General features: G+C 47.0%; 1 protein-coding gene across 1 annotated transcript in view; it reads left to right on the forward strand.

Moving 5' to 3' along the window:
* The window catches only part of TG (thyroglobulin), a 249,251-nt gene that overhangs the window by 5,885 nt on the left and 218,537 nt on the right, over positions 1 to 24,829 (forward strand). The window contains exons 6-15 of the mRNA XM_007447997.1: positions 4,495 to 4,601; positions 5,070 to 5,213; positions 5,406 to 5,591; positions 10,591 to 11,691; positions 12,334 to 12,921; positions 17,746 to 17,985; positions 20,437 to 20,574; positions 21,174 to 21,251; positions 21,810 to 21,922; positions 23,928 to 24,030. Of these exons, the coding sequence (XP_007448059.1) occupies positions 4,495 to 4,601; positions 5,070 to 5,213; positions 5,406 to 5,591; positions 10,591 to 11,691; positions 12,334 to 12,921; positions 17,746 to 17,985; positions 20,437 to 20,574; positions 21,174 to 21,251; positions 21,810 to 21,922; positions 23,928 to 24,030 (2,798 nt within the window). The remainder of the gene's footprint in view (positions 1 to 4,494; positions 4,602 to 5,069; positions 5,214 to 5,405; positions 5,592 to 10,590; positions 11,692 to 12,333; positions 12,922 to 17,745; positions 17,986 to 20,436; positions 20,575 to 21,173; positions 21,252 to 21,809; positions 21,923 to 23,927; positions 24,031 to 24,829) is intronic.

Here is a 24,829-nt window from a genome sequence, read left to right on the forward strand (position 1 = left end):
CCGTTCCTTTGCCCCCGCTTCACAAAGAGCCCTTGCTGGGCGTTAGGGGCCTTCGTCGGCCGTGCAGCCTGGCGGCGCCCCCCCCCCCGCCCCGCCCCGCTGCTCTGGGTCTCTCCATGTCCTGCTGCCACATAGCTCTGCTGCATCTGTTTGCATTACCCGCTTGGCCCCATAGCATTTGCCCTGTGACCCTCATTCTGACTCTGTCACTGCGGGCAAAGTGACCTGGTCACTTACTTCTCTGAGCCTCAGTGTCCCCATCTGTACGGACAACACCGGCTCATTAGATCACGGTGAAGATATGCTGAGCCCTTGTCTGTAAAACCACTGCAAAAATTGTAAATTATTATGCATCTGTAAGGAAGATCACCAGCTTCAGCAAATGTAGGTTACATTCAGCAAATGTAGGTTACATTCCCCTCCCCGCCCCACAAGGCCTGCCCGTGTGCACATAGGAATCTGCAAACAGCCTGATTTACTGATGCTCATTGATGCAAACCAACGTGCGCTCAGTTCAAGTTTAACTGGATGTTCACTATATACAGGGAATTTGAGATCCTTTCATTTACTTCAATATTTACAAAAATAATTGGAACTGATGGTCTCTGGCACACAATGGGAAGTCTGAAGTACAGAAGTTAAGGACCCTAATAGCCTATAGGAAGCGCAGTTGGTGGGTTCCAGAGCTGTCTGTCTCCTTTTACCATCCCACAAAACCTCAGTTCATCTCTGTTCCCCACAGCATAGAGCACAGAGCCTTGCATACAGCAGGCCTACAGTCATCAAAGAACTTGCAGGTGCCAGCTTGAGGCACAGTTCATAGCTGCTTCCACCAGAGGGCAGCCGAGTTAAAGGCAAACATTCAGGACTAAGCATCTATTGTTAAGGAACAAAAAAAGTTTACCCTTGAAATGGGAGCCTTTCTTTTATGTAAGCAAGCATGTCTCTGAGCGAATTCTGATTTAAGAAGGTCATGGGAAGGGTCAGGTGGCTGGTTACTGGAAGCCCAGCCATATTCAGGAATTTTCTGATAAGCAGACCTGGGCGGTGCCAGCCCCAGTGACTCCACTGGGGCAAAGTGTCAGGAGCCACGGAGGCTACGTGGAGAGTCTAGATGTAACACCTAGGGTCGCCGGTTGAAAAAATACCGGATGGCCAGTGATATTTGAATTTCAGATAAACAAGGAGTGATTTTTTAGTTTCAGTACATTTCCAATACTGCATCAAGAATTTTAAGCCTGAGTGGGAGTTGGGTATATCTTATTAACCATCAGACTTGGAATTTGAAAAGAATGGACTGGGGTCAGGGAAGAGCAGAATGGGTGCCTGGGGGTGACTCTGTAAGTTCGGAGGCTGCCGTACTAGTCCAGGTGAGAGGTGCTGTCAACTTGGACCAGAGCAGGTGATGGAGAGGACCATGGTGAGACGGAGTGGGATTGGACAAATATTGACTTGGTAGACTCCATGGAACTTGGTGAAGGAACATATATGGGAGGCGAGGGAGAGAAAAAGTTAAGGAGGACTCCAAGGTCTGGTTTCTGGATGGATGGTACAGGAAGAGTCTGGAACGGAAAAGTCACAAGTTTGCTTTTGGCATATTAAATCTGAGGCGATTTCTATGGGAAATTCACATGGAGAAGTGGCCTAAGGCAGTTGACCTATTTCCATGGGGCCACAGGGAGCCTGGAAGCCTCACTTGCCAATCTGTTTGTTGTGGGTTCTTGATGTGCTGGGTGATGATTTACACTTGAACTTGGCCACAGCATTTGCCAATTTAAGGCAGGTCCTTTTGCCTCTTGAAAAAGGCAGCTGTTAACTACACCTGTTTGGCCGGTGACCAAAAGAACATGTCTTGATGGGGTGACGTGATGGAGTGAGTTTTGCTAGTCCTTCTGGCCCCTCCCCCACCTTTCACATTGCCCTTACCTAACCACTAACTAGGGAAGCGTATTCTGGCTAAGCAGATTGTAGTAAAGGGCTGAAGAGCCGATGCCATTATCCAGGCTTTAGTGACCCGAATTAAATTCGGTCAGTTGGTTCCTTTATCAGCTCTCGTCCTTAGTGACTGAGCTCATTCAGACTTCTTCAGATGCCTTGGCAACCCGCGCGATACAGATGAGCAGATGCATCATAACGTGTGGTAAAGGGGCCTCGTTACCTGAACGTGTGAGCGACTGTGTGTGGAGACATCCTCGTGGACTCATCACCTGTTACCCTCACAGGACCCTCTGCAGTGTCTGCAGTGCCCCAGGCACTGTGGGAGTCACAGCGCTTGACTGTGAGGAGGGCTCTGCTAGTCTTCATCAAGGGCGAGATGTCTGGAGGGGCTGTCCGGTAGAGGGTTGGATCATCTGACTGAGTAGGGGGTGTTGGCTCCCTGGGTCCAGGGGCACGAATCCTACCCTGCAGGTGAGCAGGACCGGACGCCTGGCAGGGGCTGACATTTTGTATCGCACGGAGCCTCATTTGTGATTTCTCTAACTCTGTGTTGGCCACAATCTGAACATAAAAGCAGAAATGCCATCATTTTCTCCCCCACTACAATTTTCCTTTTGAGGACTCTTTTATTTTCATTCTGATAAAATCCAAAGAAAGGGAAGCATCCTTTTCCATTAGTTGAAGGTTGAGGTGGGTCTCTGGGTTGAATTGGTGGAATGTGGGACTGGAGTGATTTAAACTTCCCATGCGTCATGCTGGAATGGGCTTCAGAACCTCGGGCCAGCTGAGTGACCCATCACTGTCTATTAGATGCCAGGAAAAGCTCAGTGTCCAGCCTAGAAAGAAGAGTGTCAAAACAGAGGACTGCCTCTCAGGATATGGGGCAGGAACTGGGTACAGCCAAACATACTGCGTAACACCATTAGCAGAGATCACGTGGTGGTGAAGCCCTGGATTTGAACCCCCGTTCCCATCACTGGTTCAAGACACATGGCCAATACACCTCACTTTTTTAACCTCTAAAATGGGCATGAAAAAAATACCACCTGCCTTTTAGGAGGGTTAAATGAATTAAATGAGTCAACATATATTAGACATTTTACATGTTGTCTTCTACAGATTAGTGTTCAATAGATGGAAGTGATTATGCTACTATTATTAGCACTTTTGTAATTGAATTGTCCCAGGTTCCAGTGAATGAACTTCTGTCATATACCTCCTGTCAGTGGGAGCAACTGGGCCAAGTGAGTTTTTAGTTTCTTTTATTCAACTCACTTAGTGTAACATTCTTTTTAATTTAACTCACATACACACAGTCATAGACCAACAACATGGAAAAAAATCCATAATTCTACAGGGCGTTCATAGGTCTTGTTTTGTGCATTCATTTCCATTCAGATTAACTAATACTCGTGCACCCTGTGTTCAGGCTCTGAGCAGTTCCTGCAAATATATTCCCTTCCAACACTGGTTCATGTACATAGGAGCAATTATAGTATATGCACATGCCATTTTGTATTCTACCCTTTTTACATAATATTATGCATGCATTCGTTTAGGGGGTTTACTATAATTTACTTTTAATTTTCATATCTTTGGACATTAAGGTTGTTTTCAACATTTTGCTAGAATATATTACACAGCAATAGACCTATCTGTGCAGAAAGCTGCTTTTCTGCTAACTTATTGGTTGGGGATATATTTCCAAATGTAGGTAGAAACATACTATACTTGGTTTCATAGACTTGCTATATAGGGCATAAAATAAATCTCTCAATGTTGCATAAAGATGAACAAATCCTCTCTGGTTGCTATGTCATTGCACGTGGGAAGAACTCCTGATACAGCTTTACGTCACTCACCTGGGCTTCATATTACTTCCAGGATGGGGAGCCCAGCCAATTAGCTCCCTTTAGCAATTGCCAGGTCAGGCAGGATTTAGGCATCCTTTTCCTCAATTTATGGCAAGGGATGTGTAGTCCTTGTTAGTGATGTCACATTGATTTGGTGTTTTTTTCAACTATGGGACTGGGAAATGGCCTACATAAGAATTTCCTATCCTGGAATTTGGCTTCTTTTCAAGCTCTTGAAAAGTTGTAAAGGGATCTGAAGTCGTCTGATCTCCCCAAATGAGATCATCTACAATGTGTACCATATGTCTGTAAAACACACTTGGCCCTTAGTCTCTAGGGTTATATTCTAGTAAAGGAACTTGTTAATGCAATGCTCATTAACTGTTTTCTGCCTGGTCCTATGAGACACACGCTTGGGCATAAATTGGTCAAATGCCACGAGTGAGAAAAACGCTAATTAGTAGATGACAGCCAAGCACAGCTTTATTTTCACAGGTCCAGCCTCGCTCTGGCCAAGGACAACCAATTTAGAAAAAAAAAAAAACATTTACTGCAGGAAGCATGGAGCAAATGGCATGAAATAAAGAAGCAGACATTTCTTTTCCCCAGGTGAAATGAGGCCACATTAATTTATTTCTACAGGAAGAGCTCATGATGACTTGCTTTTTATGAAATGGTGGTCATAAATCCCATTGTCTCTTAGGTTCCCAGATGCATTTGTGACCTTCAGTTCCTTTCGCAGAAGGTTTCCGGAGGTGTCTGGGTATTGTCACTGTGTGGACAGCCAAGGGCGGGAACTGGCTGAGACAGGTAGGCACATCCACCAGACCCGAGAGCCTAAATGTCACTCCCTGTCAATCAGAAATAGCGGCTGGGCTGCCCTGGATGTGGAGGAGGGCGTGGCCTTCGCAAACTTTCAAGGGCTATCCTTTAAACACAGCTGCTGCTAGTCTACGTGGTGCCTTTGCACACACTGGAAAGAGGTCCCCAGCCCCGGCCCCGCCCCGCCCCTGCGCAGATGCAGCTCCACGCGTGGCAAGTAGGACCCAGGATGGACTGCAATCTCTCAGTCTCTCAGCTGTGCTCCCTTGTGCTGTGAACAAACTGTGCAACCATACACAGCCGCCCTGACTTTGAAAACCATTAAAGCCTTGTTCAGACCCAAAGCACAATGATGCCAGTGGAGGCTCTGGCCTCTTCATATCTGTTTACACAGCGAGGTCAGGGCCTCCTGTCTGAATGAACCCATCCCTCCAAACGCTTGCTGTCTTGGCTCAGGTTTGGAGCTGCTACTCGATGAAATTTACGACACCATATTTGCTGGCCTGGACCTTGCTTCCACCTTCACTGAGACCACCCTGTACCGAATACTGCAGAGACGGTTCCTAGCAGTGCAGCTAGTCCTCTCTGGCAGATTCCGATGTAAGTACTAAGCCGACGGCAGATGTGTGTGTTTCTGCTAGGAGAAAACCACTCGGGTTTCAAGTCGCTGCAGTCTCTGTGGCTGTCCCAGCAAAGTGGGTGCGGGGATTGAAACAATCTTACCAGCGTCCAGAACGCATATGCTGGGAACACACCAACTGTCCTTTCCTTTACCACGCGGATCTCTTGTAGGTCCCACGAAATGTGAAGTGGAGCGGTTTACAGCCATCAGCTTCGGTCACCCCTGCGCTCCGAGCTGCCGCCCAGATGGGGAGTACCAGGTGGTACAGTGCCAGAGGGACGGGCCGTGCTGGTGTGTGGACGCCCAGGGACGGGAGATCCAGGGGACGCGGCGTCAAGGGGAGCCTCCCTCCTGTGGTGGGTGTCCTCTCCAGGCCTCCTCTCTTGTTCTTGTCAGGTCGTGTGACTTGTAAGTGTCTCTCCAGACGGACCTCTTCATAACCCATTAATTCCACTGCCTCCTGAGGGTGCCCCCACAGGCCCTTCAGGTTCAACATGGTGCAAACCTGTTTATCATCATTAATTTCCAGCACATTTCTCGTCCTGCGTCAGGCATGGTTGCTTCCTCAGGGAGCTCAGAGAATAGTAGAAGAATTAAGTGTACACGTGCCATGAGAGAATTGTGTGCTGATAGCTGAAGGAGCACAGAGCAGAACCGGGTCAATCCTATCTCGCAGCATGTATGGCAAGGAAACATCCAGGAAGGCTTCATGGAAGAGGTGACACTTGATGAACATCTTCTAAAATAAAGATGTTTCCTGAAGGAGGAAAATAAAGAGAGGCGTTCTCTCTACAAAGAGCAGGAGAAACAAAATTATAAGGACATAAATACGAAAGGGTCCTGACTTATGATGGTTTGACTTACAATTTTTTGACTTTGCAATGGTGCAAGAATGATACACATTCAGTAGAAACAGTGCTTTGAATCTCGATCATTCCTGGCCTAGAGATATGTGGTATGAAACTTTCTCGTGATGATGGGCAGCTGCAGCGAGCCGCAGCTCCCTCCATCAGCCACTCGATTGTAACCCATACACTTATGACCATTCTTTACCCAGACAGCTATGCTGTCTTTCCCTTTCAGTACAGGATCCAATAAATTGCATGAGGGAATTCCCTGGCCTTCTAGTGGTTAGGACTCGGCACTTTCACTGCCAGGGCCCATGTTCAAATCCTGGTCGGGGAACCAAGATCCTGCAAGCGTTGCGGTGAGGCCAAAAAAAAAAAAAAAAAAAACTAAAGTTTTTTTTGAAAGATAAAACACAAGGTACACAGTTAAATTTGTGCTTCAGATAAACAGTGAATAATTTTTAAATAAACTTTTTGTAATTGAAGTATAACATATATTCAGAAATGCACACAGATCGAGTGCAAAAAAAAAAAAAAAAACTTACATGAGATATTCAGCACTTTATTGTAAAATGGGCTTCGTGTTAAGATGATTTTACCCAACTGTACGCTAATGTAAGCGTTCTGAGTACATTTAAGGTAGGCGAGGCTAAGCTACAATGTTGGGTATTCAATGCGTTTTCGACTTCATGATATTTTCAGCTTACGATGGGTTTATCAGGATGTCACCCCACCACAGTCGAGGAAGATCTGTAATAGGCGTTGGTGAGCTACTGAACAGTGAATCTGCGAGAAGGATAGAGAAAAAACATGTTGGAGTATGTTTGGGGTGGGGAACTCTTAAAGGCAGGGGTAGTAAGGTCTTTCATAGCAAAGCAAAGGCTTGGGGGCTTCATCCTGGAGGGTCAGAGGAGCTGTTGAGGGTTTTTAAGCTGGAGAGTGCCATGTGGGGTTTGTGTGTAGGAAAGACAGCCCAGGCATTTTGGAGGACAGATTGTACAGGAGCATCAAGCTGCAGGTAGTGGGGCGTTTGAAGGTCATTGCAGTGTCCTGAAGAGAGATAAGGGGCCTATGTTACTTTCCTGGGGTGGCTGCAACAGATGACCACAAACTGAGTGGCTTAGAACAACAGAAATATATTCTTGCACAGTTCTAAAGGCTAGAAGTCTAAAATCAAGGTGTCAGCAGGGCCATGCTCGCTCTCAAGGCTTCAGGGGAGAATCCTTCCTTGCCTCTTCCTGGTTTGTGTTAGTCGCCAACAATCTTTGTGTTTTTAGACAGAAACGTAATTGTTTTATTTTATTATTTTTTAATTTTTATTGGAGTATAGTTGATTTACAATGTTGTGTTAGTTTGTGCTGTACAGCAAAGTGAATCAGTTATACATATACATATATCCACTCTTTTTTAGATTCTTTTCCCATATAGGCCATTACAGACTACTGAGTAGGGTTCCCTGTGCTATACAGTAGTTCCTTATTAGTTATCTATTTTATATATAGTAGTGTGTATATGTCGATCCCAATCTCCCAATTTATCCCTCCCCACCCTTACTCCCTGGTAACCATAAATTTGTTTTCTACATCTGTGACTCTATTTCTGTTTTGTAGGTAAGTTCATTTGTACTCTTGTTTTAGATTCCACATATAAGCAATATCATATGAAATTTGTCTTTCTCTGTCTGACTTACTTCACTCAGTATGATAATCTCTAGGTCCATCCATGTTGCTGCAAATGGCATTGTTTCATTCTTTTTTACGCCAACAATCTTTGATGTTCCTTGGCTTGTGACTGCATAACTCCACACTCTGCCTCTGTTGTCACATGGCTGTCTCCCTGTGTGTCTGCCTCTGTATCTCATCTCTTCTTCTCGTAAAGACACTAGTTGTATAGGATTAAGAGCCCACTTAATCCTATAATTAAGAGCACTCTAGACTAGTAGAGCCTACTCCAGTAGGACCCCACCTTAACTCATTACATCTAAAATGAACCTGTTTCGAAAGAAGATCACATCTGAGGTTCCAGGAAGGACATGAGTTCTGGGGAGACTCTTCAGCCCAGGACGGGAAGCAATACTGAAGTAGAAGTAGCGGGCTGTGGCAGAGGGTGTGGACTTGAGACATGTCACCAGGCATCCCAGTAAGACTCCGTTCCAGGGACTTCCCTGGCGGTCCACTGGTTAGGACTTCACCTTCCAATGCAGGGGGTGTGGGTTCAATCCCTGGTCGGGGAGCTGAGATCCCACATGCCTCGGGGCCAAAAAACCAAAACATAAAGCAGAAGCAATATTGTAACAAATTCAATAAAGATGTTAAAAATTGTCCACATCAAAAAAAGAAAATCTTAAAAAAAAAAAGACTGTTCCACCTTGCAGTGAGACCCTGAAAGGTGTTAGTGGTGGAGTGGGAGGAATCCAGGAGCACTTGCAGACTTCCAATTTGGGTGAACTGGATGGTGGCCTGGGCAAGTTCTGAAACAGTGAAGGAGGAGTACAGTCTTTTTAGAGGCTCAAAATAGACATGTGTTAATGTTCTTTCAATACTTCCTGGTAAACCGTTTGATTTCTCCAACTTAACATTTTGAGTTCTTGGCACAGTATTGGGTACCATCCTATCTGCTAAGTGTGAGGATGTAGAAAAAGAACATTCTGAAGCTCTGCCTTGAAGGTAGTTTTACAATTACACTTTGGTTCTATTAAAACCCAGAGAATATTGTGCCCTCCAATTTCCAGGTGAAAATGAAGAACTGCGGTCTTCCAAATTAAAACCAAAAGTACTTCCAAATCATGTATTTTTTTTTTTACTTTTTCTCTCTGGTGTATCAGTCCTGTTTCCGTGGAAACAAATGCCACATGGAACGAATATCTGAATTTTCTTTCTTTTTTTTGCCTTGGTAACTCTACATAACAAATGAATGGACACAATATGCTCTTAATTTGGAAAGAGAGTAAGCCGAGCCGTGAACTTGATTTCTTCCATACCTTGCTGTAATATCCATTAGAGGAAGCTGTGGCCTCGTGGACGGATGTGTTATGTGTTCAGATGTTGCCAGTCTTTCTCACTCTCTCTGACCCCAAGTTCCAGGTCTTTCTCTATTGCCTGGTTACAGAGGAAAATTGGCTGACTTCCTTTTTGGCACCCATGTGAATTGAGGGAAAAGAATTATTTGGAAAAGTTGCGGGTGGGTGGATTGCAAAAGACTTCTAAGATTTATGGTTTTATGGAGAGAAATGGAGCTTTCTCCCTTCTACCTATGCGACTGAGACAATCGGAGTTTGAATTTAAAATCTTTTCTCTGAATGGGATGACAGTCAACTTAGGATATTCAGATAGAATGACCTGACCACGCATGTGTTGAGTTGACTGAGTTAATACTATCTAATTAATAATTTCAAGGGAAGGTCAAGAAGCCTGGGAGAATGTGCTAAGTGTGTTTGCTGAGTGGGCATTACTGTATTATATTATGGGAAATATCATAATTCCTAAATACTGTATCAATATGTTGAAACATAGGAAAATATTTCTAATTATGGGAAATACCAATAGCACTTAAAGTATGGTTCTTATCCTCAAACAGACTACAAACTAGTTAGCCTAGATGAAATGCCCCACAAGGAGGAATTGGAAGCCACACGAAGAGCATATATAAGCATTAAAGGCCATTAAGAATTCCAGTAGGAGAATACTGGAAAACAACATTTCATTAAAAACAAATAGGAATTTGTTGGTATAGTAGTTTCCTAGGGGAGCTGTAAGAAATGACCACAAACTGGGTAGCTTAAAATAACAGACATTTATTCTCTCACAGTCCTGCAGGCCAAAAGTCTGAAATCAAGGTGTCAGCAGGGCCGTGCTCCCTTGGAAGGCTCCAGGGTAGACTCCTTCCTTGCCCCTTCCTAGCTTCTGATGTTTGCTGGCAATCATTGGCATTCATTGGCTTATAGCTGCATCACTCTTGCCTCTGCATCCATCTTCATGTGTTTTTCTTCCCCGAGTATCTTCTCTGTAACATGGCATTTTTTAAGGACATCAGTCATTGGATTTAGGGCCCACCCTAATCCAGTATGACCTCATCTTAACTAATGACATCTGCAGAGATGCTCATTCCAAGTGAGATCACATTCTGAGGTTCCAGGTGGACTTGAATATTGGGCGAGGCAGGACACCTGGTGAGGAGACATCGTTCATGGTGGTGAATGTGTGGTCAGGGTTCCAGAAAGTGAGCTGGTGTCTCTGAGCCCGGTCTGAGGGGGAGGGGTCACCCTCTAATGAAATCTAGGAGAGAAAGTCAAGTCACCTGGAGTCCTCACTCCCCAAGGTGGGAGCCACGGGTTCTGCTCAGGGGAAAAGGAAAAAAATGTTACTCAAAAGATACAGAGAAGCAAGAGGTATGAATTCGGTCCCTGACTGACTTTTTTCATCTCACTACCAGAAAGATCTGAGGCCTTGTGTCAGGGTTACTGGTGATAGTAAAACCATTTGCGTCTCTGTTTGCATTTCTCCTGCAGCTGAAGACCGGTCCTGTCCCTCTGAGCGGCGGCGGGCCATTTCTAGACTCCGCTTTGGGCCCTCGGGCTACTTCAGCCAGCACGACTTGTTCCTGGCTCCCGAGGAAGGGCCGGGCTCTCAGAGAGTCACCAGATTTGCCTCATCCTGCCCCTCCTTGATCAAGGAGCTCTTTGTGGATTCTGGGATTCTCCACCCAATGGTACAAGGGCAGAATACACCGTTTGCTGCCCTAGAAAGTCTCCTCAAAGAAGCCATCAGAGGGATTCTTCCCTCCCAAGAGCTGGCCCGTCTCGCCCTGCAGTTCACCACCAACCCAAAGCGACTCCAGCAAAACCTCTTTGGAGGGAGGTTTTTGGAGAATGTCATCCAGTTTAACTTGTCTGGAGCCCTGGGCCCAAGAGGTACGTTTAATTTCAGTCGCTTTTTCCAGCAACTTGGTCTCCCAGGCTTCCAAAATGGACAGGCACTAGCAGATCCAGCCAAGCCCTTCTCCGTGGGACTGGATTCAAATCCTGCCAGGGAAGCCCCTGAAGCCTTGAAGACGGGTGCTGCTATGAATAAGCCAGTTGTGGGCAGCTTTGGCTTTGAAATCAACTTACAAGAGAATCAAAATGCCATGAAATTCCTTTCTTCCCTCCTGGAGCTTCCAGAATTCCTTCTCTTCTTGCAGCATGCTATTTCTGTGCCAGAGGACAAAGCAAAGGATTTAGGTGATGTGATGGAAATGGTGCTTAGCTCCCAGGGCTGTGGGCAGACACCTGGCAGCCTTTTTGTCCCATCATGTACTGCAGAAGGGAGCTACAAGGAGGTCCAGTGCTTTGCTGGAGAGTGCTGGTGCGTGGATGCCCAGGGCCAAGAACTTGCTGGCTCCAGGGTCAGAGGTGGACAACCGAAGTGCCCCACGGAGTGTGAAAAGCAAAGGATGCGCATGCAAAGCCTCTTGGGTAGCCAGCCTGCAGGGTCCAGCCTGTTTGTCCCTTCTTGTACCAGTGAGGGGCATTTCCTCCCTGTCCAGTGCTTCAACTCAGAGTGTTACTGTGTGGACGCCGAGGGTCAGCCTATTCCCGGAACTCGAAGTGAACTTGGAGAACCCAAGCAATGTAAGTCTGTTGGGTATTCAATCTGCAGACTCTGATTCTCCCCTGGGCCCCTGACACAGTGCCTTACAGTCGTAGCTAAAGCCCCAACTTCTGTTATGGCAAAATACGCTGGCTGGTTTTTTTTTTTAACTTTTAATTTTATATCGGAGTATAGTTGATTAACAATGTTGTGATAGTTTCAGGTGTTCAGCAAAGTGATTTAGTTACACGTATACATGTATCTATTCTTCTTCAAATTCCTTTCCCATTTAGGTTGTTAGATCATATTGGGCAGAATTCCCTGTGCTATACAGTAAGTCCTTGTTGTTTATCCATTTTAAATATTATGCTGGCTGATTTAAAAATTGTCCAGAAAGGTCTTGATAATGTTTACCATTCTAAGGAGTGAATAGGGAGATTTATTTGGCCTTAAGGACCTGCCATGTACGTGTCTGCCGTGCTGTCAACAGCTGGTCTCAACCGTGTTGATTTAGTGATGGAGATGTTCTCTTTCTGGATGACATTTACAAATATAAGGTTGATGGCATCTCTATGGTTGTATAAGGTGTTAGATGGAGTTTGCACAGTTGAGGTCTTCCATCTCGGTCTTTGGGGCTTATTAAACTTCTTAAACTGACGTACCTGTGCTTTGTTCCTCCCCAGGCCCCACACCCTGTCAGTTACAGGCTGAGCGCACCTTCCTTGGGACGGTGCGGGCCCTGGTCTCTAATCCCAGCATGCCGCCCACCCTCTCCAGCATCTATATCCCGCAGTGCAGTGCCAGCGGGCAGTGGAGACGTGTGCAATGTGACGGGCCCCCCGAGCAGGCCTTTGAGTGGTATGAACAGTGGCGAGCTCAGAACAGTGGTGGCCAGGAGCTGAGCCCTGCAGAGCTGCTAATGAAGGTCAGGAGCTACAGAGAAGTGGCTTCCAGAAGCTTCCGTCTCTTTATTCAAAGTCTGTATGAGGCTGGCCAACAAGACATCTTCCCAGGGCTGGCAAGATACTCTTCAGTCCAAGATGTCCCGCTGGCAGTGTTGGAAGGGAACCTGACCCAGCCCGGAGGGAACATCCTTCTGGAGCCCTACCTCTTCTGGCAGATCCTAAATGGCCAGCTCAGCCGATACCCAGGGCCCTACTCAGACTTTAGCACTCCACTGGCCCACTTCGACCTCCGGAGCTGCTGGTGTGTGGATGAGGCTGGTCAAAAGCTGGAAGGAACCCAGACCGAGCCCAGCAAGGTCCCAGCATGTGAGTTAAACCACGAAGACCTGAATTTGTGGTTTTTAAAAACTGGTGTCTGGTGGGAGTGTATTGTCAAAGCTGGAATGGAGTTTAGAGAAGGCCAGGTACATCCCTTCAACGTATGGTTGAGAAAACTGAATGTATTAGCTCAGGAGGCTATAACAGAGTAGCAGACAGGAGCTTAACCAACAGACATTTGTTTCTCACAGTTCTGGAGGGTGGAAGGTCAAGGTGCCGGCAGACTCGGTTCCTGGTGAGAGCTGTCTTCCTGGCTTGCAGAAGGCCACCTTCTCACTGTGTATTCACATTGCAGAGAGAGAGAAAGAGCTTTGGTCTCTTCATTTTTTAAGACACTAATCCCATCCTGAGGGCCCCACCTTCATGACCTCACCTAAACCTAATCACCTCCCAGAGGTCCCACCTCCAAATACCATCCCATTGGGGATTAGGGCTTTAGCACATCCCTTTGAGGAGGACCCAAGCATTCAGTCCATAACACCGAGGCTCAGAGAAGGGAAGTGATTTCCCTACGTCTACACAGTCAGGCATCGGCAGAGGTAATAAATCACTGTCTCAAATTTTAACTGGATGTCTTCTGTGTGCAAAGCATTATCTTAGCCCAGTGAAGGCTATAAAGTGAATATGACCTGGCTCTTGCTCCGTATGGCGAATGCTTTAGTAATCTGTCCTAAGTTAGGTGCATCGTTTGGTTAACCAGCACATATTGTGATGGTTTTGTTACTTATAAGGACACTGCTAGGTGCTCTGGACCTCAGGGAGAGCTTCTGTCTTCAAAGTGCCTTTATTTATCGATACTTGAGGGGGGTTAATTCAAGGGCTAATTGAAGAGCTGCTGAAGGAGGTCTGTGAGTTCAGCTTTGTGGCAGAAGACTTACAACAAAGCTATGGTGTATGACATAAACAGAATGAAGCTGACTCTGTGTCTTAAACTAAAATGCCTTACCACCAAATAGCCATGCCATCAGTTTGAAAGAGCAACCAGACAGATTCAACACTGGTATTACCAAAGCAGAATCTCACTAACTAGCTGTTGTTAATTTTACAGGTAATATTATAGCTGTTTAAGTCCAAAAAAATCTCTCCATTCATCCTTTGCAATGTTCAACATTGTCCAGACCTTTCTGGCTATTGTTAAAATTAATCAGACGATTTTTTTAATTTTAATTTTTTTATTTAAAAATTTTAAAAATTTATACAGTTTTTAAAGGTTACAGTCCATTTACAGTTACTACAGAATATTGGCTATATTCCCCATGTTGTACAATTCATCCCTGAGCCTATCTTATACTAAATAGTTTGCACCTCCCACTCTCCCATCCCTATATTGACCCCACTCTCACTGGTAACCACTAGTTTGTTCTCTGTATCTGTTGAGTCTGCTTCTTTTTTTGTTATATTCACTAGCTTGTTGTATTTTTTAGATTCTACATATAAGTGATATCATTACAGTATTTGTCTTTCTCAGTCTGACTTATTTCAGTTAGCATAATGCCCTCCAAGTCCATCCATGTTGCTGCAAATGGCAAAACTTTATTCCTTTTTTATGGCTGAGTAGTATTCCATTGTGTGTGTGTGTGTGTGTGTGTGTGTGTGTGTGTGTGTGTGTGTGTGTGTGTGTACACCACATCTTCTTTATCCATTCATCTGTTTACAGACACTTAGGTGGCTTCCATATCTTGGCAATTGTAAATAATGCTGCTATGAATACTGGAGTGCATGTACTTTTTTGAATTAGTGTCACTATTTTGACATTAGCCAAAGTTTAGGCTTTAGCAGAAGTGGGTTTTAGGTGATAGGAATATGTGATGAGAACGGTAATTCCCTGGGCATCTTGAACAGCCTGGAGACCCACTACTAGGATTCTCCTTTAACATGTCAAGTCCTAGCAATGGGCTGACCTTCAAAGTCAACACACAGATGTCAGCATGACTGTTATATAAGAAGTCTCATTTATTTTTTGAGATTCTCTGGACCAATGGTCAGGTCTCCTACACGGGGACATTCCTGTAATTTTAGATGATTTAAGACTGGTTTAGGTCCTCTTTGGATCTAATTTTTGGGGCCTGAGTTGCTGATACCAAAAGCACCTAGTAAGTTCAGTAGCTAGTCTTATTCACTTTGAGACCTTATTCACCAAAGCATTGGAGCTGAGCTTAGAACATACCATCTCTTTCACTGAGTAATGTGAGGTTGTGTAGAGTAGACCACCCGGGTGTACAGAATAATCCACTGGGAAGAAAGTATTAGAACTTCCATTTATATTTAGTATTTTATCTCTTCCTTTTAAATTTCTGTTTTTGTTTTTGCCATTAGTTGTTGACAGCTGAAACAGCTGAGAAAACTGTACCCAGCACATTATTGTACTGGTACATACATATGCTTTATAAATAAAGAAATGCACATGTTTTGGGGATGCATGTTCAAACTCTTTCGTTGATAGGGGTGTGTTATCAGAAGGGCTTGGTGGCCATTGGTTCAGAGCCCTGATGCTCAAAGCATCAGACTCGAGCAGCATCGGCACCACTTTGGGAACTTGTCAGAAATTCAGGATCTCGGACCCCACCTGCTTAATCAAAATCTGCATTTCTGCAAGATCCCCAGGTGGATCTAATGCTCCCTAAAGTTTGAGAAGGATGGACCTAGAAGACAGAGCCCTAGGCATCTTGAATCCGGGTTCTGTTACCTCCTACTCTGTGAGCTAGAGAAAGGTCGTCCGTCTTAGTCTTAGTTTCATCTGTAAAATCTGGGTCATGACAGATAACTACTTCAAAAGTGTTGGTGTGAGAATTATAGCAGATAATAGATGGAAAGTGCCAGGTCCAGTACATAGAAAGTCCTCAACTAATTGGATTAATACAACTGACAGTAAGTAAGGAGGTGACCAGTAACTTCCTACACACATGCAGGGATGATGGCTCCTGCCTTTAGGGGTATGATGTCAGCTCCTGTCCATATTGCCATCTCTGGCCTGTTTGAAGTTTGCTTTCTTCACTTCATATGCATTTATGGACCACCTACTGTGTGCACTGTGCCGTGTGATGGGGAAACAATCATGAGAAAGTTATGGTGTCTGTCCTCCAGGGGCTCAGAGCCTAGTGTGGGAAACTGACTTGTCATCGGGTAATAAACTGAAATAATAGAACAGAAGTGTGAACACAGAAGACACGATGCCCAGAGAATGGGGCTACTCACCAAATGGGGAGTTGGGGAAAGATTTGCATGGCATCAGCTTCTGGATCATGAGGGATGTTTGCCCAGCCCTTCCTGACAGAGGAAATAGATGTGCCGAGTCAGGGAGACTGTGAAAGGGTCTGCTTTGTTGGGGATGGGTGGAGAAAGGTGGTAGGAAGGGAGGCAGGGTACTTAGGAGGGAATTATAGAAGGAGAGACTGAAGGTAAATTGGGGCCAGATTTTTCAAAGGTCTTAAGTGTCCAGTTATGGAATCTTCATTCTATTTTGAAAGACATGAGCAGTAAGCATAGATTTTTGAATGTGAACTTTTGCTTCAGGGATTCCAAATCCGTGGGATTGAGAGAATAGGTTTTTTGATCAAGAAAATCCACAGAAATCAATGTCTTCAAATCCCAGATGTCAAGAGTTTCTGGTAATCCTGTGCTCTCAAAAGAATCTACTGAACACATTCACTGTTGAATTCAGTGTGATTGATTGAAATAAATAAAGCTCGGTGGCTTTTTATAGTAGTAACAATTTCAAGGACAACATGTACCAGACATGTGCCAACCACTTCAGCTGCCATACTCATAGAATAATTACAAAAACCCTATGGGGTAGATTCCCTGATTATCCCCATTTCACAGATCACAAGACTGAAGCTCAGAAAAGTTAAGTACATTATTACACAGCTGATAAGTGATCATGCTGACATTTGAACCCAGAGGTCTCTGAGAGTCATGCCCTTTCCTTTTCACAAGAATAACTCTTTACTAAATTATAATGCCTCCTTTCAACTTTTTTTGTTTTGTTTTGTTTTGTTTTGTTTTGTTTTGCGGTACACGGGCCTCTCAATGTTGTGGCCCCTCCCGTTGTGGAGCACAGGCTCTGGACGCACAGGCCCAGTGGCCATGGCTCATGGGCCCAGCCGCTCTGCAGCATGTGGGATCTTCCCAGACTGGGACACAAACCCGTGTCCCCTGCATCGGCAGGCGGACTCTCAACCATTGCACCACCAGGGAAGCCCCCCTTTCAACTTTTGATATCCATCTATCCATCCACTCATCCATCCATCCATCCATTCCCGCATTTATCCATCTATTATCCATCAATCCATCCATCTGTCCATCCTTCCATTTGAGGCAGCTGGTCAACATCACTGGTTCTAGAGTCATACTGACTAGATTGGAATTCTGAAGCAACTATTTGCCAGCTAGGAGCTTGTTTAAAGTTATATGACTTCACCATGACTCAGTTTGTCATCTGTAACACACAGATAATAATAACATCATATTGGGCTGTTTAATAAATTAAATTGTTTGCGTAAATGTTCATAGTACAATGCCTGGCATGAAGTAAACATTAACTACTACTAATCTTCTTACAAAATAGCTACTCCATAAATGTTGAGTGAATGCAATTGTGGAGACAAAACAGGAAGAACATTTCAGGTTGTGGAAAGAGCTGAGGTGAAGGAAACAGCTGAGGCAGAAATATGTGTGTGAGTGTGTGTGTGAGAGTGTGTGAGTGTGTGTGTGTGTGTGTGTGTGTGTATCTACATGCTCACATACTTCAAAGGGGTCAAAGGGAGCAGCACGAGGTGGATGAATCCATCTGTGTTGTCTTTACTCCCCTAGGTCCTGGCTCTTGTGAGGAAGTGAAGCTTCGTGTCCTGCAGTTCATTAAGGAAGCAGAAGAGATTGTCATGGATTCCAACAGTTCTCGGTTCCCTCTGGGAGAGAGTTTCCTAGCGGCCAAAGGAATCCGGCTGACGGACGAGGAGCTGGCTCTTCCTCGCCTCTCCCCGCCCCGGGAGACTTTCTTGGAGAAGTTTCTGAGCGGGAGTGATTATGCCATTCGATTGGCAGCTCTGTCCAGTGAGTGCCCCGTGCTTCTGGTTTCTTGTTCCTTCTTTGGGGGAAGCAAGAGTTTGAATTAGTTCCTCTTCAGTCATCTTCAGGACTGTGGTTTCCCTGGGCCCATGGATTCCGGAAAAGACAAAGGCTTTCTGTGATCGCGGCCAAAGCTGGAATTTTGCACACCTCTCCAAGATGTCCCCCGATCCTCCAGCAGAGCCCCTTGGGGGCAGGGCTTCACATTTTGTATTGCAGATGGTGCTGCCGCCCGCCAGGAAGCCAAGCATTCTGGTTAGAAGGTTCAAATATGTGAGCCCCAAATGCTCCCATTCCCCTCATGGCATGTTCTGAGGCTTCCCCCCATTTCCAAGGATTCAGGAACACCCCTCCAAGGGGGAAAGGAGAGGAACCCTCCTAACTGAGGAACTTCTGGGTTTAGGCACCTTCCTCATGTGAGCGAATCTAATCCAGGTAGTAATTCCAAAAAGCACAACTTAGTACCTGCATATAACAGAAATATGCTCAGAGGACTGACACTGCTCTGGCCTAATAACAGCTCAACATTTCAACTAATTGAAATGTACCTCTGGCCAGGCACTTCCTGTGCTAAGCAGATTACTGCATCTTTGCATTTGATCCTCCAACAGCTCCATGAGAATCTTTTCAAATGTGGAAACAGAGGTTAAGTCACACGCCCAAGTTCACCCAGTTAATAACTAGCAGAGCCTGGATGTGATGCTGGTGGTTTGGCCCCGGGCCTCTGTCCCATGCCCCTGCTGCCTGGTATGGCCAGGCTCGGAGCCTAGATTGGTCTCATCCCAGGGCCCCATCTCATCCTCCAGCACCTGCAGCCTGCTCTGGCAACAGGGTCCCATGTCCCTGCAGTCCTCTCGCTGACCCCGCGCCAACTTGGCAGGGAGAACCGATTCATCCATCTCCAAGCAGACCCGAGTTCCCAGCCCCTTGTCAACTTAGCCAGTTCCCTGTCAGGGGTTCTCTGGGCTTGGGTCACAAAACAGCAAAGCAGTGTTCCCCTCACAACATCTGTACTGAGATGATGAGCGCCCACGCCCGCAGGCTGGAGCCTCCCTGCTTTCATGTTCCTGGCATGTCTGCCACCACCTTGACATTGGGTTTCTCATGTCTTTATTTCCTTAACCACATGTGAGAGTCTCCCAAGAGCCATCTTTGTTTCCTGCTTCTCTCGCTCACCAGCCATCGCTTTGGGAGGACAAGGCACCCGTCTTATTCTTTATATCCTGGGGCCTAGAACAGCACTCAACAGATAGTGGGAACCTGGAGAATGTTGCTTAACTACCCTTGATTCTTTCCTCCTCTTTTTTTCTCTTCTCCTTCCTTCCCTCCCCTCATGCCCAGGTACTTTCTTTCTCTGTTCATTAGAGACTTGGAGATTCTGCTTTTGGCAGGAAACCAGTTTTTTAAAATTTTGCGCATGGGCAGGGTATGATGTAATCAAAGAGAGGGGGAGGGACTGATGCCCCTTGAGTTGTGACCACATTGCTTAGAGAGGGAAATTTAGAGGAAGGGAAGAGAGAACGGTTGGCACCATAGGGATTTATTTGCTGAATGGTATGATGGCATGTTCCTCAGAAGTCAGGCTAAGGAAGTTCCCCTCCACCAAGCCACTGGCTCTGATTTTGCATGTCTGACATCACTGGGAAAAAAGGAAGTGTCTATAGAGAAGGACCAGGGTTGGTCACTTTCCTTGACATCCCTCCAAATGAGAAGAGGCACGTCTACTGTTGGCAGAGGAGAGGAAGCTCCTGGTGTGCAGACCTCCATGTCCTGTAGAGTACGGGGATCGAAGGCCCAGCGCAGAAAGAGATTGAGGGCCACAAAGGGTCTTTGACCATCAGAACCTGGTAGCAGTGTCCCAGGGCCTCGTGAGGGGGAGGGGTGGGCGCAGGAGGAAAGGTGGCTGCTACGCAGCTGTGCCTGGCACGTAGTCAACGTGTGATAAGTGTCATCAGTGATCACTGCTATCTCATGTGCCTGAAGACACCGTGTTGACCTGATCAGCTCTAAATGAGAATTCCTGAAGAAGGAGGAACATTGATTCCATTCCTTCAAACTTCAGCCGACACTTTTCTTTTCTTTTTTTTTTTTTTGGCCGCGCCTTGCGGCTTGCGGGATCTTAGTTCCCCCACCAGGGATCAAATCCGTGCGGCCTGCAGTGCAAGTACAGAGTCCTAACCACTGGACCACCAGGGAATTCCCATCAGCTGACATTTTAGTTTTATGTATTTTTACATTTTTATTTTTAATGGGCAATCTGGTGAGTGCCTACCCACTGCTTAGTGAGCCTATTTTGGGTGGAAGTGTTTGTCACATAAATAAGAAGGCTGCCTATGTTGAAACAGGGTCTGTGTGGCTGTTCTTAGGATGGAGCCTACGCGGCCCGGGCTTTGCCAGTCAGGCACTCACATCTCTGCTCCTCTCTCCTGAATCCAGCCTTTGACTTCTACCAGAGACTCCGTGTCCACCTGGGCAGATCTCCACGGGCATCCACCCCTCTGCGGTCCAGCCCCTATGTGCCCCAGTGTGACGCATTCGGAAGTTGGGAGCCCGTGCAGTGCCACGCCGCGACTGGTGAGGGGGGCCGGCGCCCTGGGGAGGCCAAGGGACACCACTTAGAGGAAAGAGCCCGGCCCTGGGGGGCAAGTGAGCTGGTACTCTAGGCCCCTGTTTGGTGGCTGGGGCAAGTCCTTTAGTTTCTCTGGCCTCTGGTTGTCCCATCTGTACAATGGGAGCAGTGGCCTTTTACCAGCCCAAAGGTCACATGAGTGGTTGCTGAGGTTTCTGGGTGTTAAGGCCTGTGATTGTAGACAATGTTGGGGAGAGCAGACAGAAGGGAGGATGGGAGAGGGACCTTACTGGCACTGTTATGCATGCAAAGAAGGAAAGTTTTTAAAAATTTTTAAAAGATTTTTATTGGAGTGCAGCTGATTTACAGTGTTGTGTTAGTTTCAGGTGCACAGCAAAGTGAGTCAGTTATGCATATACATATAGCCACTCTTTCTTAGATTCTTTTCCCCTATAGGCCATTACAGAGTATTGAGTAGAGCTCCCCGTGCTGTACAGTAGGTCCTTACTCGTCATCTGTTTCATGTATAGTAGCGTGTATTGCGGGACACTCGGGGCAGGTCCCTCAGGGCGCTTCCTGAACTCTGGCTGTGGCTCTTTTCCAGGGCACTGCTGGTGTGTGGACGGGAAGGGAGAGTACATCCCTACCTCGCTGGCTGCCCGCTCCCCTCAGATCCCGCAGTGTAAGAGGAGCCCCCCCTGACCTGGGCGGTGGGTGCTCTGGTGGGTGGTGCCCGCTCCCAGACTGGGGAGGCTCTGTGGGCCAGCCCTTCAGATGAGCCCCTGAGGGCAGCCAGACCACACCTCCTCTAGTCCCCAGGCCTGGAAGACTCTCCCTGACCTTGGCCCTTCCTAATTGCTACTCCTCGTTTCCCAGGTGGAGAGAGGCAGCTGCGGGGGTAGAGGGAGCCCCAGGTCTCCCCACTGCACCTGCTCCCTGGGCAGTTTCTGCCACTTCTGTACTTTCAGCAGCCACCTTGCATCTGGTCTATAGTCCAGCCCCTCTCCTGAGTTCAGACCCGTGCAATCAAGCGCTCACATTACACCTCAGAGATGATACGTCCCATGTGGGTCTTTGTCCCAGAATCTCAGCCTGCTTCTTCTCTGAGGTTCCAGCTCTATGTATAAGGCACCTGCATCCACCCAGATGCACGGCTCTGACACTCCGGCCAACCTGGGCTCCCCACCCTTCCTTGGCACCCATGGCCAGTCTGTTAAGAGGTCCCCTCTCTCCCCGCCAGGCCCCACCAGCTGTGAGAAGTCTCGAGCCAGGGCGCTGCTTTCCAGTTGGAAACAGGCTGGTTCCCGAGGAAAACCATCTCCAAAAGACCTGTTCATCCCAACCTGCTTAGAGGTAAGCCTCTGAAGACCCAGGAAGGTTTGAGAGGGAGGCTAGAACTTCCTGGATGGTGATTTTTCTAGTTTTCAATACATTTGTTTTAGTTGAAAACTCACAGGAGTTCTAGACCTGGGTTTTTGTCCCAGCCCTGGCTGACCCTAGCTGTGTGAACTTGGGTAATTTACTTACCTTCTCTGTACTTTGTTTTATCCTAAGATCAGGCCACACTTTAATCTTCCCTAGCGCTAAGATTGTTTTGAGGCCCTAAGGAAATATCTTTAATGAAAACTCTTTGAAAAATAATCTACACATATATAGTTTCTGAGGCCATTTGCCACATCACCATGCTCATCACATTTCAGCTTCTCAACATAAATGGGGGACGTAATATATTTCCCTCCGCAGCTCCCTGGATGTTTGTCATGATTTAGTGCAGTGACTGATGTGAAAGCTCTTAGAGAAAGACTTCTTGCTGGAATCAACCACTTAGGTGCCAAATGATGGAAATCTCTGTGCCTCAGGCCCCTTTCCCTGAAGTAGGGGTGATAGGAACACCGCCACCCACTCTGCTAGGCTCCAAGAAAATCAGATGAAATCAGCAGTGTGGAGGTTAGTGAAACTGCAAATTACTGAGCAAAAGTTTCCTTATTATTATTCCTCATTATTATTATTGTTTGGTGCTGTAAACATGGACCCCAATTATGATGGAGTTTTATAGAGAAATTTAATCTTTTATTTTGGCTCACAGCCCCCTACCACTGGAATGAGAGTCTGCTCCATCATCCGGGGTGGCAAGTTCACCCATGGAGAAGGAGAGGCAGAAACCACAGCTCTGACGGAGGGAAAAGGGGTTCAGAGCAGGTCCCAGAGACCTCTGATCATGTGGTTTCCCAGCCTGTCTCCTGGAGGACCCAGGTGCCAGGAAACAGGACCCAAGACATCCACTGCCCAAACTGGATGGCTATGCCTTGGACCCAACTCCCGAAGAAAAGTCACGTTAATGGCTAAAGTGTTCTCAATTTTAAGTCTTTATCCCATGTTTTCTAAAACCTTTGCTTGGCTTTGACTCTTACCTGTGTAGCTAAGAAGCCGTGCGCCCAGGGGCGCATCACCTGTTTTCTCTGGGCCTCTCTGAGTAGAATGAGGACAGTGGGCTCCCTACCCCCCAGGGACTGAATGACACCCCCGGGGAGGGCGGGGGGGCCTCTTGGTTATGTTCTCTGTAAATGTCGGGTGTTGTTATGATGGTCATTTCTTGTCTGTGAACATGGCACAGCAGAGTATAAAACGAACAAGTGCCCGAGAAAAGCTCAAGGAAACCTCCAGTGATGGCCAGGAGGCTTGGGGGAGCTGCCCTCTCCCGACACCTGCTGTTACACACGCTCAGGAGAGATGATGTTTTCTTCCATCAACGGTTCTGAGAAGGAACGTGCTCAAGGATCCATCTAGTCCCACCTCCTTCTTTTTTAGATGAGGAAACTCTCCCCAGTGAATCGAAGGAGCTTTCCCAGCATCCCCCAGCTGGCTCTGGGACAGGCCGAGGAGACAGGGGTCCCGGTCAGGGTCTGGGTGGCTGCCTTTTACCTTTTCTTTATTCCCTGTTACAGGTGTTACAGACTCCCTTTCTCCGAGGGATGCTTGTTGAAAATCATTTCTGGAATGGGGGGCATTATTTCAAGAGAGTGGCTGGGCTTTGGGGCTGGACGGGTTTAGGCCCAGCCTGGGTCTGCCATTCCCCAACCTGTGGGATGTTGTTCTGTCACTTTCCCTCTCTGAGTGAGCCTCAGTTTCACCCGCCCTAAAATGGGTTAACTGTGGTTCTTGTCTCATGGGGTTGTTATAATCACCAACTCAAATAATGTATGTAAAGGGTCTGGAAGAGGACAGCACCTCCCCCCACCCCTTCCATTTGGAGAAACCATCCCCAGTGGTTCTGAAGGAACATTCTTGACATCTGGCTACCGACCTATCAGCTACAAAATCACCTGCCCTTGGTGACACGACCTCGGCTTTGTCTCAGACAGGAGAGTTTGCCAGGCTGCAGGTGTCAGAGGCCAGCACCTGGTGTGTGGACCCGGCCTCAGGAGAGGGCACACCACCTGGCACAAATGGCAGTGCCCAGTGTGAGTATGGCTCCTCCCCCATTACCCCCTACCCGACCCATGAGCACCAGGTGTGGAGGCCCAAGAGCTGGGGCTTCACGTCCCAGCTCGGCCACTTCCAGAGCTGTGCAAGCCTCTAACCTCACTGTGCCTCAGTTTTCTCACCTATGAAATAGGGGCAATATTCCTCCACTTCAGTGGGTTCTTGGGAGGAATACACACAGCAGGGATTGGGGCTGCGCTTCGTAACTAGAGGCGCAAACCAGTGCTGGTCCCTATTAAAGTGGGCAATGGTGCTTTCGTGGGGGACCAGCTGTGCAGCACGGATGCCACCACAGGCTCCAGCCTGGCTCCGCCATCTGGTTTCCACAGTGTGGTCAAGACGATGTCCCTAAAGTGCAGATGTGTTTATGTCCCTCCTCTGCCTGGAACCCATCGACACTCCCCATGGTCCTTAGGGCCAGGCTCTTTGCTGTGGCTCATGGGCCCCTGTGTGTGTGGCTCCTGTATCTTCTTTTGCTTCTCTTGTTTCTCCATCTCAGCATCAAGATCCGGGTGTAATAAACTGTAGTCAGACTTTTCAAGCAGGCAGACACTCTTCCCCCGGAGCCTTAATGTGTTCTGTTTCAGCCTCTGCAAACCTCCCACCCCTCCCCCTACCAGCTGGCTAAGTCTTACTCAGCCCACCCATAGGTCCCTCCAGGAAGCCTTCGCGGGCCTCCCCCTTCCACGGTGGAGTTCACTACCTTCCTACGGACTCCTAAACTGCCCTGCACATCTCCTGTTGTCGCCCTTATCATCTGAACTGTGGTTGCTCACT

Source organism: Lipotes vexillifer, unplaced genomic scaffold (genome assembly GCF_000442215.2).
Source record: "Lipotes vexillifer unplaced genomic scaffold, Lipotes_vexillifer_v1.1 scaffold796, whole genome shotgun sequence".
Taxonomy (NCBI): domain Eukaryota; kingdom Metazoa; phylum Chordata; class Mammalia; order Artiodactyla; family Lipotidae; genus Lipotes; species Lipotes vexillifer.